Consider the following 15,270-nt stretch of genomic DNA (forward strand, 5'->3'; position numbering starts at 1 on the left):
AACGGTGTGTCCTGGCCTCATTGATTTTCAATCTCTATATAAACTCACAACCAAATATGTCAGCTGACTTGGTGAGTGATGTGCGAAGGATAGCTAAACAAAGGGTGTGTGCATTTTTGTATGCAGATGATGCAGTCCTAATGGCTAAGGCAAAACACACCATTCAGAAATTGATAGATGGATTTGTTGATTATATGAGAGAAAAAGACTTGGCAATTAATGTAGGGAAGTCAAAGCTTATGTGGGTTAGCAATAGTAAGAAAAAGTAAGGTAACAATACCGTACTTAAGACTGGTGCTTCTCAGTTGACCTTAAATAAGGTTGCTCAATCATATATAGCTCTTACGTGAAGTAATTCAAATGTCAAACAAAATATATCTCCAAATAATACAAAGTTTTCCAAGAGAAATGTTTAATTCACATTCCTTGGTTATATATTTCTTGATTAGTTCAGATATTGCGAGGCAACTCAAAATCGATAGGTCAATTATTCACAATAGTACATTTGCCAATGCATTTCGGTCTGAGACCATCTTCAGGGCTGTACTGAAGTGAGTGTAGAATCTACACAATGTTAACATCAAACATTCATCGTAATACACATAAATATAAATATAATCGATAATTCAAAATAAAGCAAAGCACATACCCCAAATAGATCCAAATAGATGTTGAACATGTAGGAAAAAATAAATATAGAAAATATGTCAACACACGTCATATCTCTAACCAAACATAGTTTTTACCATCTTTATGTCCCGTGCCCTGTACCTGCTAATTGTGAGTTGTCCTCTTCTGTGAATGCGTTCGTAAACGTCTCCAATGTTCCTGTCAATTATTTGAGGGGAAGTATGTATTACTATCAATATCGCTATATCCAATTATGTAACTGTATGAGCCGAAGAGGTTGAATGGGCTCTTACCTGCACACGTATGTTTCGCGCGCGGGACCGATCACGCTCGCTGTACAAGCGAAAGTGAACTGCGCACAGCCAATAATGCTTTTAAGGGTAGTCATGGGAACCTAGGCGGGGCGCCGGGCAGCTGCACTGTTGCTGCTGCACGTACGCCTCGGGACCCACCGCCCTGCGTGAGCGCTGGGAGGCGGGACTGTTGCCATGACAACAAGGTGTGTGTATGTAGTCTGTTGCTAATGATGGAATTAACTTGTGTGGATAGGGGAGGAGAAGTGTGGACAAAGCCTAAGTATTAGTCAAAACAATACACTTGACATCGTTCTATATCCATGTACATATTCTGTAAATGTCAACAAACGTAGGTATTTAATTAGGTTAGGACCTGGTTATATGGGGTGGAGTGGATCTTGAGACCCATACATGCATTTCTAAATATTTTAAACTGTTTCATAACGTGCAATTAATATTCATGTAAGAACAAGAAACCAGAATACATCATCAAATTCAATCACACATTTATAATGTATCCACGGTTGTATCTCGATCTCAATCTATAGCTCTGCTCCATCTAGGGAAATAAAACATATTCTCGACAAAACCGTAAATCTGGCTTTTTTAGAGAAAACACATATAATTAATCTCTTCATTAATTCCCTTCGGTGTAAGGGAACTTAGTCTGTCTATCCAGAACGTTTCCCGTTGATCAATTCTTTTTTGTAGATCCTCATGTCTTTCTCTTCTTTGGACTCTTTCCAGGACTACAAATTTGATCTGTGCCAGATTGTGTTGTTTACTCTGCCAGTGTCTTGCTACTGCAGAGCTAGCAGACTTGTTCCTGATACAAGATCTGTGTTCGTTCCACCTGATCTTTGCTGTGCGTTGTGTTTGTCCGACGTAGTATAAACCACAAGGACATTTAATTCCATATATAATTCCTGCCGTGTCACATGTGGCATAGCATTTCAGTTTAATTTTTTCTCCAGTATATGGATGATTTATGGTTTGTCCTTTCATGATATATCCGCAGTTACTGCAGTTGAGGCATGGAAATGTACCTATGCGGTCAGTGCTTCCCTTCTTTTGTGGGGGTCTGGTGTGGACTAATCTATCTTTCAAATTAGAACTTCTCTGGTAAGCAAATGTTGGGGGTTCTTTAAATAGGTGTTCTACCCTCTTATCACATGTTACGGTGTTCCAATTTTTCTTTATGATTGACTTGATCCGATTGCTTTGGCGTGAATACTTCGATACAAACACCAGTGGAGGACAGATATCCTGTTTGTGTATTTTCGGTTTGAGTAGTTCTTCTCTATCCTGTGAAACCGTACGTATTTCTGCTGATGTAACTTCCTCTGTTGAATAACCACGAGCCAGAAATTTCTTACCCATCTCTTTTACAGCTCTTTCGTATTCACTTTGATTACTCACAATTCTTTTCACTCGAAGCAATTGACTGTAAGGTAGATTCTTAATCAGACTAGGTTGATGAAAGCTTAGTCTGTGTAACAGACTGTTCCTATCTGTGCTTTTCCGATAAATGGTAGTTTGATATTCTGTTTCTGTGACAGTAATCTCAACGTCTAGAAAATGAATGGATTCACGTGAATATTCGTATGTAAACTGTATCCGTGGATCTATGTTATTAATGTATACAAAAAATTCTAATAGATGCGATTCTGTGCTCTTCCAGATGCCGAAAATATCATCTATGTACCGGATCCAAATGATAAGATCTTGATTCCATAAATTGTTTGTCAGGACATGTTCTGTTTCGAACTTATGCATGAAGGAATTTGCATATGAAGGGGCCATGGTTGCTCCCATGGCAGTGCCTGCAACCTGTAGGTAAAATTTGTCTTTAAATTGGAAGTACGAATTGTTACTAATGAATTCCAACAGTCCCATGATGAACTCTTTTTGTGCAGCTATTTCTCCTTCCCTCAGGAGCATCCACTCTACCGCTTCTCTGCCCAAGTCATGGGGAATCGATGTGTATAAGCTTTTTACGTCTACCGTAAAGCAGATATTGTTGTTGTTGAATGGAACGGTTCTTAGGTGTTGTAGGAAATGAGTAGAATCTTTAATATAGGTACTTGTTTTTTGAATCAAGGGTTGCAAAAAATAATCAATGTATTTACCGAGTGGTTCGAGGATGCTATTAATTCCGGTTACTATAGGTCTTCCCGGGGGTTTCTGTGTATCTTTATGTATCTTCGGAAGAGTATAAAAATGAGGTATTTTCGGATGAGTATTAGTCAGAAATTTCTTTGTATTATGATTTATCCATTCCAATTCTTCTGCTCTTTCCAATAGTTTGTCCAAATTGTCCCGGATCTCCTCTGTAGGATCTGCGTCTAGTGATACATAAGTGTTGATGTCCCCAAGCTGTCTATAACATTCTTCTTCATAATCACTTGTATTGAGTAGAACTAAGCCTCCTCCTTTGTCTGCAGATCGTATTGTTATCCTGTCGTCTCCATATAAGTTTTTCATGAGTTCCAACTCATGAGGTTTCATATTCTGATTTCTCGAGTGCCTGAATTTGATCTTCTCCAGGTCTCTTGTGACCTGTTTCTGGAAGATGTCCACTGAGGGGACTGTTATCGGAGGGATGAAATTGCTCTTTCCTCGGAATTCTTTAAAGTCTGAATCTTCTGTATTTCTCGGATTCTCTTCTTCTAATTCACTGAAAAAAACTTTCAGTTTCATTTTTCGAACCAATTTATATAATTCAATCTTAGAGTCAAATAGGGTGCTGTCGTATGTAGGCACAAAACTGAGTCCCTTTTGTAATGTTTTAATTTCAGACAAGGTTAGATTTCTGGAGGACAAATTAATCACTATGTTCTCCTCTGTTGTTGTCTCGTATTCGGTTTTGTCTTTTGCCTTCCTTTTCCCCCTTCTTGTTCTCTTCTTCCTGATCCTAAAAAAGGCTCCCTTTCTCTATTCAATGTTTCTGTTGTGCCTGCTGTATTTGATGTTCCTGGTGTAGCTTCTTCTTCTTGATTCTGTATTTCTCTCTCAGTGTCGGTTCCAGAGCTAGATGTCTCACTTGTAAAGTTTTGTTTTGGTTGCCTTAGTGGAGGACCATATTTTTCCATCCATGTGTAAACTTCATCTTTTAGATAATCATAAGTATCCCGTTTGAATTTTCGGATTTTTTTGGCTTCTAATTCCGTCTTGTACCCAGATAATTTTTTGTTGATGTCCTCCAGAATGGAATCCACTTCTTCTCTATTTAATGTAGCCACTAAAGACTTCTCAAGTTCTAGGATCTCCTCTCCCAGATCTTTAAGGTCTTTGGCCAGTTCTTGTATGGTTAATAAAATCAGATCCAAAGAGCATTTATTTAGTATAGCCTCCCATTTCTTTACAAAAGCTTTACTCTCTTTGCATAAGGTAGGCCTCAATTGAAGACGTAGGCCGCTTGGTATTCTTTGACTTTTATAATATCTCCCCAGTGTTATCGCATGTAGTTTACGATTGATCTCTTTTCTTATCAGATATTCTAGTTGTTTAATTTGACTGGTCAGATCCTGTTTCTTGTTACTTGTTGCACTAAATCCACTGTCGGTGATGAGACCTAGGATTTCGTTCGCCTCTTCGGCTGTGAAGCCTAGCGTATCCGCCCTATTTGTCGTTAAGCCTTCAATGTCCGCAAATGACATTATTTCTTGGTGATTATAGTACTGTAGAGAAAGTCCAAAGAGATTCTTAAAAAGTTGTGTGCCTCCACCTTGGATATGCCTAGACCAAGTTACAGAAATACAATGTGAAGGTGGGCACCACAGCGGTTGGGACCTTTTTTCAAATTCAGTTCATTTAGGAAAACTGTGTAATTTTTTAACCTGGAGCTACCAGTCTGTAAGTGATCCTATGGCATTCGGATCACACTGAACAAATTGCAAGAAAAAGTAAGGTAACAATACCGTACTTAAGACTGGTGCTTCTCAGTTGACCTTAAATAAGGTTGCTCAATCATATATAGCTCTTACGTGAAGTAATTCAAATGTCAAACAAAATATATCTCCAAATAATACAAAGTTTTCCAAGAGAAATGTTTAATTCACATTCCTTGGTTATATATTTCTTGATTAGTTCAGATATTGCGAGGCAACTCAAAATCGATAGGTCAATTATTCACAATAGTACATTTGCCAATGCATTTCGGTCTGAGACCATCTTCAGGGCTGTACTGAAGTGAGTGTAGAATCTACACAATGTTAACATCAAACATTCATCGTAATACACATAAATATAAATATAATCGATAATTCAAAATAAAGCAAAGCACATACCCCAAATAGATCCAAATAGATGTTGAACATGTAGGAAAAAATAAATATAGAAAATATGTCAACACACGTCATATCTCTAACCAAACATAGTTTTTACCATCTTTATGTCCCGTGCCCTGTACCTGCTAATTGTGAGTTGTCCTCTTCTGTGAATGCGTTCGTAAACGTCTCCAATGTTCCTGTCAATTATTTGAGGGGAAGTATGTATTACTATCAATATCGCTATATCCAATTATGTAACTGTATGAGCCGAAGAGGTTGAATGGGCTCTTACCTGCACACGTATGTTTCGCGCGCGGGACCGATCACGCTCGCTGTACAAGCGAAAGTGAACTGCGCACAGCCAATAATGCTTTTAAGGGTAGTCATGGGAACCTAGGCGGGGCGCCGGGCAGCTGCACTGTTGCTGCTGCACGTACGCCTCGGGACCCACCGCCCTGTGTGAGCGCTGGGAGGCGGGACTGTTGCCATGACAACAAGGTGTGTGTATGTAGTCTGTTGCTAATGATGGAATTAACTTGTGTGGATAGGGGAGGAGAAGTGTGGACAAAGCCTAAGTATTAGTCAAAACAATACACTTGACATCGTTCTATATCCATGTACATATTCTGTAAATGTCAACAAACGTAGGTATTTAATTAGGTTAGGACCTGGTTATATGGGGTGGAGTGGATCTTGAGACCCATACATGCATTTCTAAATATTTTAAACTGTTTCATAACGTGCAATTAATATTCATGTAAGAACAAGAAACCAGAATACATCATCAAATTCAATCACACATTTATAATGTATCCACGGTTGTATCTCGATCTCAATCTATAGCTCTGCTCCATCTAGGGAAATAAAACATATTCTCGACAAAACCGTAAATCTGGCTTTTTTAGAGAAAACACATATAATTAATCTCTTCATTAATTCCCTTCGGTGTAAGGGAACTTAGTCTGTCTATCCAGAACGTTTCCCGTTGATCAATTCTTTTTTGTAGATCCTCATGTCTTTCTCTTCTTTGGACTCTTTCCAGGACTACAAATTTGATCTGTGCCAGATTGTGTTGTTTACTCTGCCAGTGTCTTGCTACTGCAGAGCTAGCAGACTTGTTCCTGATACAAGATCTGTGTTCGTTCCACCTGATCTTTGCTGTGCGTTGTGTTTGTCCGACGTAGTATAAACCACAAGGACATTTAATTCCATATATAATTCCTGCCGTGTCACATGTGGCATAGCATTTCAGTTTAATTTTTTCTCCAGTATATGGATGATTTATGGTTTGTCCTTTCATGATATATCCGCAGTTACTGCAGTTGAGGCATGGAAATGTACCTATGCGGTCAGTGCTTCCCTTCTTTTGTGGGGGTCTGGTGTGGACTAATCTATCTTTCAAATTAGAACTTCTCTGGTAAGCAAATGTTGGGGGTTCTTTAAATAGGTGTTCTACCCTCTTATCACATGTTACGGTGTTCCAATTTTTCTTTATGATTGACTTGATCCGATTGCTTTGGCGTGAATACTTCGATACAAACACCAGTGGAGGACAGATATCCTGTTTGTGTATTTTCGGTTTGAGTAGTTCTTCTCTATCCTGTGAAACCGTACGTATTTCTGCTGATGTAACTTCCTCTGTTGAATAACCACGAGCCAGAAATTTCTTACCCATCTCTTTTACAGCTCTTTCGTATTCACTTTGATTACTCACAATTCTTTTCACTCGAAGCAATTGACTGTAAGGTAGATTCTTAATCAGACTAGGTTGATGAAAGCTTAGTCTGTGTAACAGACTGTTCCTATCTGTGCTTTTCCGATAAATGGTAGTTTGATATTCTGTTTCTGTGACAGTAATCTCAACGTCTAGAAAATGAATGGATTCACGTGAATATTCGTATGTAAACTGTATCCGTGGATCTATGTTATTAATGTATACAAAAAATTCTAATAGATGCGATTATGTGCTCTTCCAGATGCCGAAAATATCATCTATCTACCGGATCCAAATGATAAGATCTTGATTCCATAAATTGTTTGTCAGGACATGTTCTGTTTCGAACTTATGCATGAAGGAATTTGCATATGAAGGGGCCATGGTTGCAGCCGATTTAAAAAATTACACAGTTTTCCTAAATGAACTGAATTTGAAAAAAGGTCCCAACCGCTGTGGTGCCCACCTTCACATTGTATTTCTGTAACTTGGTCTAGGCATATCCAAGGTGGAGGCACACAACTTTTTAAGAATCTCTTTGGACTTTCTCTACAGTACTATAATCACCAAGAAATAATGTCATTTGCGGACATTGAAGGCTTAACGACAAATAGGGCGGATACGCTAGGCTTCACAGCCGAAGAGGCGAACGAAATCCTAGGTCTCATCACCGACAGTGGATTTAGTGCAACAAGTAACAAGAAACAGGATCTGACCAGTCAAATTAAACAACTAGAATATCTGATAAGAAAAGAGATCAATCGTAAACTACATGCGATAACACTGGGGAGATATTATAAAAGTCAAAGAATACCAAGAGGCCTACGTCTTCAATTGAGGCCTACCTTATGCAAAGAGAGTAAAGCTTTTGTAAAGAAATGGGAGGCTATACTAAATAAATGCTCTTTGGATCTGATTTTATTAACCATACAAGAACTGGCCAAAGACCTTAAAGATCTGGGAGAGGAGATCCTAGAACTTGAGAAGTCTTTAGTGGCTACATTAAATAGAGAAGAAGTGGATTCCATTCTGGAGGACATCAACAAAAAATTATCTGGGTACAAGACGGAATTAGAAGCCAAAAAAATCCGAAAATTCAAACGGGATACTTATGATTATCTAAAAGATGAAGTTTACACATGGATGGAAAAATATGGTCCTCCACTAAGGCAACCAAAACAAAACTTTACAAGTGAGACATCTAGCTCTGGAACCGACACTGAGAGAGAAATACAGAATCAAGAAGAAGAAGCTACACCAGGAACATCAAATACAGCAGGCACAACAGAAACATTGAATAGAGAAAGGGAGCCTTTTTTAGGATCAGGAAGAAGAGAACAAGAAGGGGGAAAAGGAAGGCAAAAGACAAAACCGAATACGAGACAACAACAGAGGAGAACATAGTGATTAATTTGTCCTCCAGAAATCTAACCTTGTCTGAAATTAAAACATTACAAAAGGGACTCAGTTTTGTGCCCACATACGACAGCACCCTATTTGACTCTAAGATTGAATTATATAAATTGGTTCGAAAAATGAAACTGAAAGTTTTTTTCAGTGAATTAGAAGAAGAGAATCCGAGAAATACAGAAGATTCAGACTTTAAAGAATTCCGAGGAAAGAGCAATTTCATCCCTCCGATAACAGTCCCCTCGGTGGACATCTTCCAGAAACAGGTCACAAGAGACCTGGAGAAGATCAAATTCAGGCACTCGAGAAATCAGAATATGAAACCTCATGAGTTGGAACTCATGAAAAACTTATATGGAGACGACAGGATAACAATACAATCTGCAGACAAAGGAGGAGGCTTAGTTCTACTCAATACAAGTGATTATGAAGAAGAATGTTATAGACAGCTTGGGGACATCAACACTTATGTATCACTAGACGCAGATCCTACAGAGGAGATCCGGGACAATTTGGACAAACTATTGGAAAGAGCAGAAGAATTGGAATGGATAAATCATAATACAAAGAAATTTCTGACTAATACTCATCCGAAAATACCTCATTTTTATACTCTTCCGAAGATACATAAAGATACACAGAAACCCCCGGGAAGACCTATAGTAGCCGGAATTAATAGCATCCTCGAACCACTCGGTAAATACATTGATTATTTTTTGCAACCCTTGATTCAAAAAACAAGTACCTATATTAAAGATTCTACTCATTTCCTACAACACCTAAGAACCGTTCCATTCAACAACAACAATATCTGCTTTACGGTAGACGTAAAAAGCTTATACACATCGATTCCCCATGACTTGGGCAGAGAAGCGGTAGAGTGGATGCTCCTGAGGGAAGGAGAAATAGCTGCACAAAAAGAGTTCATCATGGGACTGTTGGAATTCATTAGTAACAATTCGTACTTCCAATTTAAAGACAAATTTTACCTACAGGTTGCAGGCACTGCCATGGGAGCAACCATGGCCCCTTCATATGCAAATTCCTTCATGCATAAGTTCGAAACAGAACATGTCCTGACAAACAATTTATGGAATCAAGATCTTATCATTTGGATCCGGTACATAGATGATATTTTCGGCATCTGGAAGAGCACAGAATCGCATCTATTAGAATTTTTTGTATACATTAATAACATAGATCCACGGATACAGTTTACATACGAATATTCACGTGAATCCATTCATTTTCTAGACGTTGAGATTACTGTCACAGAAACAGAATATCAAACTACCATTTATCGGAAAAGCACAGATAGGAACAGTCTGTTACACAGACTAAGCTTTCATCAACCTAGTCTGATTAAGAATCTACCTTACAGTCAATTGCTTTGAGTGAAAAGAATTGTGAGTAATCAAAGTGAATACGAAAGAGCTGTAAAAGAGATGGGTAAGAAATTTCTGGCTCGTGGTTATTCAACAGAGGAAGTTACATCAGCAGAAATACGTACGGTTTCACAGGATAGAGAAGAACTACTCAAACCGAAAATACACAAACAGGATATCTGTCCTCCACTGGTGTTTGTATCGAAGTATTCACGCCAAAGCAATCGGATCAAGTCAATCATAAAGAAAAATTGGAACACCGTAACATGTGATAAGAGGGTAGTACACCTATTTAAAGAACCCCCAACATTTGCTTACCAGAGAAGTTCTAATTTGAAAGATAGATTAGTCCACACCAGACCCCCACAAAAGAAGGGAAGCACTGACCGCATAGGTACATTTCCATGCCTCAACTGCAGTAACTGCGGATATATCATGAAAGGACAAACCATAAATCATCCATATACTGGAGAAAAAATTAAACTGAAATGCTATGCCACATGTGACACGGCAGGAATTATATATGGAATTAAATGTCCTTGTGGTTTATACTACGTCGGACAAACACAACGCACAGCAAAGATCAGGTGGAACGAACACAGATCTTGTATCAGGAACAAGTCTGCTAGCTCTGCAGTAGCAAGACACTGGCAGAGTAAACAACACAATCTGGCACAGATCAAATTTGTAGTCCTGGAAAGAGTCCAAAGAAGAGAAAGACATGAGGATCTACAAAAAAGAATTGATCAACGGGAAACGTTCTGGATAGACAGACTAAGTTCCCTTACACCGAAGGGAATTAATGAAGAGATTAATTATATGTGTTTTCTCTAAAAAAGCCAGATTTACGGTTTTGTCGAGAATATGTTTTATTTCCCTAGATGGAGCAGAGCTATAGATTGAGATCGAGATACAACCGTGGATACATTATAAATGTGTGATTGAATTTGATGATGTATTCTGGTTTCTTGTTCTTACATGAATATTAATTGCACGTTATGAAACAGTTTAAAATATTTAGAAATGCATGTATGGGTCTCAAGATCCACTCCACCCCATATAACCAGGTCCTAACCTAATTAAATACCTACGTTTGTTGACATTTACAGAATATGTACATGGATATAGAACGATGTCAAGTGTATTGTTTTGACTAATACTTAGGCTTTGTCCACACTTCTCCTCCCCTATCCACACAAGTTAATTCCATCATTAGCAACAGACTACATACACACACCTTGTTGTCATGGCAACAGTCCCGCCTCCCAGCGCTCACGCAGGGCGGTGGGTCCCGAGGCGTACGTGCAGCAGCAACAGTGCAGCTGCCCGGCGCCCCGCCTAGGTTCCCATGACTACCCTTAAAAGCATTATTGGCTGTGCGCAGTTCACTTTCGCTTGTACAGCGAGCGTGATCGGTCCCGCGCGCGAAACATACGTGTGCAGGTAAGAGCCCATTCAACCTCTTCGGCTCATACAGTTACATAATTGGATATTGCGATATTGATAGTAATACATACTTCCCCTCAAATAATTGACAGGAACATTGGAGACGTTTACGAACGCATTCACAGAAGAGGACAACTCACAATTAGCAGGTACAGGGCACGGGACATAAAGATGGTAAAAACTATGTTTGGTTAGAGATATGACGTGTGTTGACATATTTTCTATATTTATTTTTTCCTACATGTTCAACATCTATTTGGATCTATTTGGGGTATGTGCTTTGCTTTATTTTGAATTATCGATTATATTTATATTTATGTGTATTACGATGAATGTTTGATGTTAACATTGTGTAGATTCTACACTCACTTCAGTACAGCCCTGAAGATGGTCTCAGACCGAAATGCATTGGCAAATGTACTATTGTGAATAATTGACCTATCGATTTTGAGTTGCCTCGTAATATCTGAACTAATCAAGAAATATATAACCAAGGAATGTGAATTAAACATTTCTCTTGGAAAACTTTGTATTATTTGGAGATATATTTTGTTTGACATTTGAATTACTTCACGTAAGAGCTATATATGATTGAGCAACCTTATTTAAGGTCAACTGAGAAGCACCAGTCTTAAGTACGGTATTGTTACCTTACTTTTTCTTGCAATTTGTTCAGTGTGATCCGGATGCCATAGGATCACTTACAGACTGGTAGCTCCAGGTTAAAAAATTACACAGTTTTCCTAAATGAACTGAATTTGAAAAAAGGTCCCAACCGCTGTGGTGCCCACCTTCACATTGTATTTTGGTTAGCAATAGTAAACCATAAGGTAACGCCATACTAGTAGCAGGGAAAAGTCTCAAGTGGGTCAAATCATTTTGCTACCTTGGGGTGACGATCTCTAGTGATTTGGGCTAGTCATTACCTATAAAACAACAAACTATAAAGGCATCACAAACGGCTCAATCCTGAGATTTGGGGCAAAATTGGGTGTATTTCATACGGCGCGGCTGCGTGGGGTCATTATCAAACAAAAAAAACAAATAACTGAAAACACATTCCTAACATCATGGGTTTAGCACAGGGCTTTCCAGGGCACGTGCTACACAAAGAACCTGAACTGGCTTATGTAGAAAACCTCATATCAATCCAGCCTTTGATGTATTGGCTGTGTCTATGGGAGAGGACCGAATTATCAATAACTAGGGCCTAGTGAAAGATCTTATGGCCACAAATTCCTGGGCTGCTGCGCCTTGGTTAAAGTATATCAAATTTTCTCTACAAGAGCTTGACCTTGGCCATTTGTTCAGAGACGAGTCGCGGATAGGTAACACCACCGGAGGAGAGCTAACAGAGGCCTTCTAACCTCAAAGAACAAAAATAAGGAACAAAAATGACTTGCAGAAACAAAGTGTACAATTTTATTATCCTAACATCGCCTTTAAAATGGTAAGGCCAGCAAATGTCCAATGGTTTGTCATTATGGCTCTTTGAGCAAATCTTTTGTTCACTGGAGAAAGAATGCCCTCTTCGCCAGCAAATCGCACTTTGAGAAGAAACTGTCCTAGCTGTGAGAGTGACAAAAATGATTTGTTGGATTTTTCATTTTTTTGTTCCACCGTAACAAATCTAAGAAATTATTTTTTTATCCCAGCACTAACAACCTCCAAGATTAGACATGTGCAATCAGCACTCAAATTTGTATGGTCAGCCCCATATTTGCCAAGGGCCCACAAAGTGTATTTGTACACTGAACGTGCACTCATGTTATGTAGGCAATTGCTATGTGCTGATCAATGATTTTAGTATACTTTTGTGCACTACATGATCTTGACTGTATCTTTATTTTTTAGTATTGTCTGTGTTTTGATGGGAATTTACATTTACGAATAAAGTTTTTATTTCTCTCTCTCTCTCTCTCTCTCTCTCTGTCTCTCTCTCTCTCTCTCTCTGTCTCGTAAAAGAAATTGAGAAAGAAATATGCTAAATAAATGTCTAGTGCATGGTTCCTCATCCTACACACCATTTCTTGTATATTCCAGTTTGTGGTTCTGCCATTTCATTTGTTTCTTTCCTGAACATCTTTTTTAAATGTGTAGATATTCCGGTCAGCATCCCACACTCAATGATGACCTACCAAACCGCATAATTTCTGGCAAAGTGCTTGTGAAAACTAACGTGAAGAGGTTCACGGAAACGGCTGCCATCTTTGAGGATGGAACGGTGGAGGAGAACATTGATGTGGTCGTCTTTGCCACAGGCTACAGCTTCACCTTCCCTTTCTTTGAGGACTCTGTGCTCCAAGCCCACGAAAACAAGATCCCCCTGTACAAACATGTCTTCCCGCCACAATTGAAGAAACCAACAGTGGCGTTCATCGGCCTAATCCAGCCTCTCGGGGCCATCATGCCCATTTCTGAGCTCCAGGCTCGCTGGGCCACAAGAGTCTTTAAGGGTAAGTGTACTAAAGAACATGCACCTTTTCTTTGTATTGTAATTGGTTTATCATATTTTGCCACAAACAGCCTCCTTTTAAAAACGGACTAAATTGCACGTTGTGGATTGCGGCTGCTAACACATGTCCAAAGCCTTTGCTGTGTCATTTGGATGGATAACAGTGGTGTGAAAATGGCATGGTAAACCAATCAGTGCCAGGCTTCTATGGCAGTAATGCTGGCTGCCATGTATATGAAGGATGGCCAGCATGCCAATGAATTGCTATGTATTGCGCAATTTATAGTGATTCCATCGGAAAAAAAAGCAACGACAAACCAAAGCATCTAATAAAAATCCTCGAATGCCAAAACATCCACAGACTATCTTTTACATGTAATAGTGCCATTCCATCTAAACCAGTCCATCGAAAATATAAATGGACTGGTTTCAATGGAAATGCACTTTTACATGTAAAAGATAGCATTTCAATGCTTTATTTTGTAACTTTAAAATGTTACATTGAGTTGTCCAGGGCTGAAATTTCGGCACTGGCCAGCTCCTTGTGTCGTTTACATTTTTTGTGTATATTAGGGGGGATCCCCCCCAGCGCAACCCTAACGTAACCCTTAATCTAACCCTAGCCCCAACCCTAAACCTAATGTAACCCTTAATCCAACCCTAACCCCAACCCTAACCCTATCCCTAGCCCCAACCCTAACCCTAATGTAACCCTTAATCTAACCCTAGCCCCAACCCTAACCCTAGCCCCAACCCTAACCCTAATGTAACCCTTAATCTAACCCTGGCCCCAACCCTAACCCTAGCCCCAACCCTAACCCTAATGTAACCCTTAATCTAACCCTAGCCCCAACCCTAACCCTAGACCAACCCTAATCTAACCCCTCATTTCATTGCAGGTAATTCAATGGTTTGGTATAAGATGCTTTGGTGTTCGATGGATTGACCAGATACCGTATTGCGCTTAGTTTTTACTGTTGTAAATAACATGCTGCTTCCATAGGGATTCATGCCTCCAGTCTGCATAAAAATGCAGTGCAGATAGACGTGTACTTACAGTTTCTATAGGGAGCATGATCTGTTGGCAGTGTGGATATTATGCTCCGTCTGTAAAATGTAATCAAATCTGCATGCATCATTTAATGGCAGATTGCTTGTCTGGCCTGTTAATTACGTTCCATCCATTTCCGCACAACATACAAAATATAGCAGAAAGTATTTACAATAAAAGGATAAAACACGCAATTGGTGATTCGTAAATGTTGCTTAAATGCACAAATGAAATATTATCCAAAAATTGACAATCAAGCCTTAACAACAGAAAGACCCTTCAAGGTAATTCAGGATAAACACCCTCCTTACTCCCAAAGGTATAATGTAAAAAGATCTAGAAAAATTGTCTTAAGTCAAATATCTTCCTCTATTATAACACGTTTTACAGCTCAGTCTTTAAATAATTGTAAGGGGAATAAATCTACCCTTAAAATCAAGCCATTGCCTAAAAGTACTAACTTGTTAATGGGGACAACAAGTCCCATATTCCCATTAGTTCTGGGACAAGGAAGAGGGCTGAAGAGGCATGCTGTAACAGCAGTCAGTCAAGTAAGCCTAATAACCCATACCTTAAGGAAACTGGGAGGCATGAAAGGTCCCCTCCGGTGCA

General features: G+C 39.1%; 1 protein-coding gene across 2 annotated transcripts in view; it reads left to right on the forward strand.

The window, feature by feature from the left end:
• The window catches only part of LOC138532653 (flavin-containing monooxygenase 5-like), a 723,329-nt gene that overhangs the window by 532,721 nt on the left and 175,338 nt on the right, over nt 1–15,270 (forward strand). For both annotated transcript variants that reach the window (XM_069641081.1, XM_069641082.1), the window contains exon 7: nt 13,253–13,608. In XM_069641081.1, coding sequence (XP_069497182.1) covers nt 13,253–13,608 — 356 coding nt within the window. The remainder of the gene's footprint in view (nt 1–13,252; nt 13,609–15,270) is intronic.

This window comes from Ambystoma mexicanum, chromosome 1q, assembly GCF_040938575.1.
Source record: "Ambystoma mexicanum isolate Mex_15411 chromosome 1q, UKY_AmexF1_1, whole genome shotgun sequence".
Taxonomy (NCBI): domain Eukaryota; kingdom Metazoa; phylum Chordata; class Amphibia; order Caudata; family Ambystomatidae; genus Ambystoma; species Ambystoma mexicanum.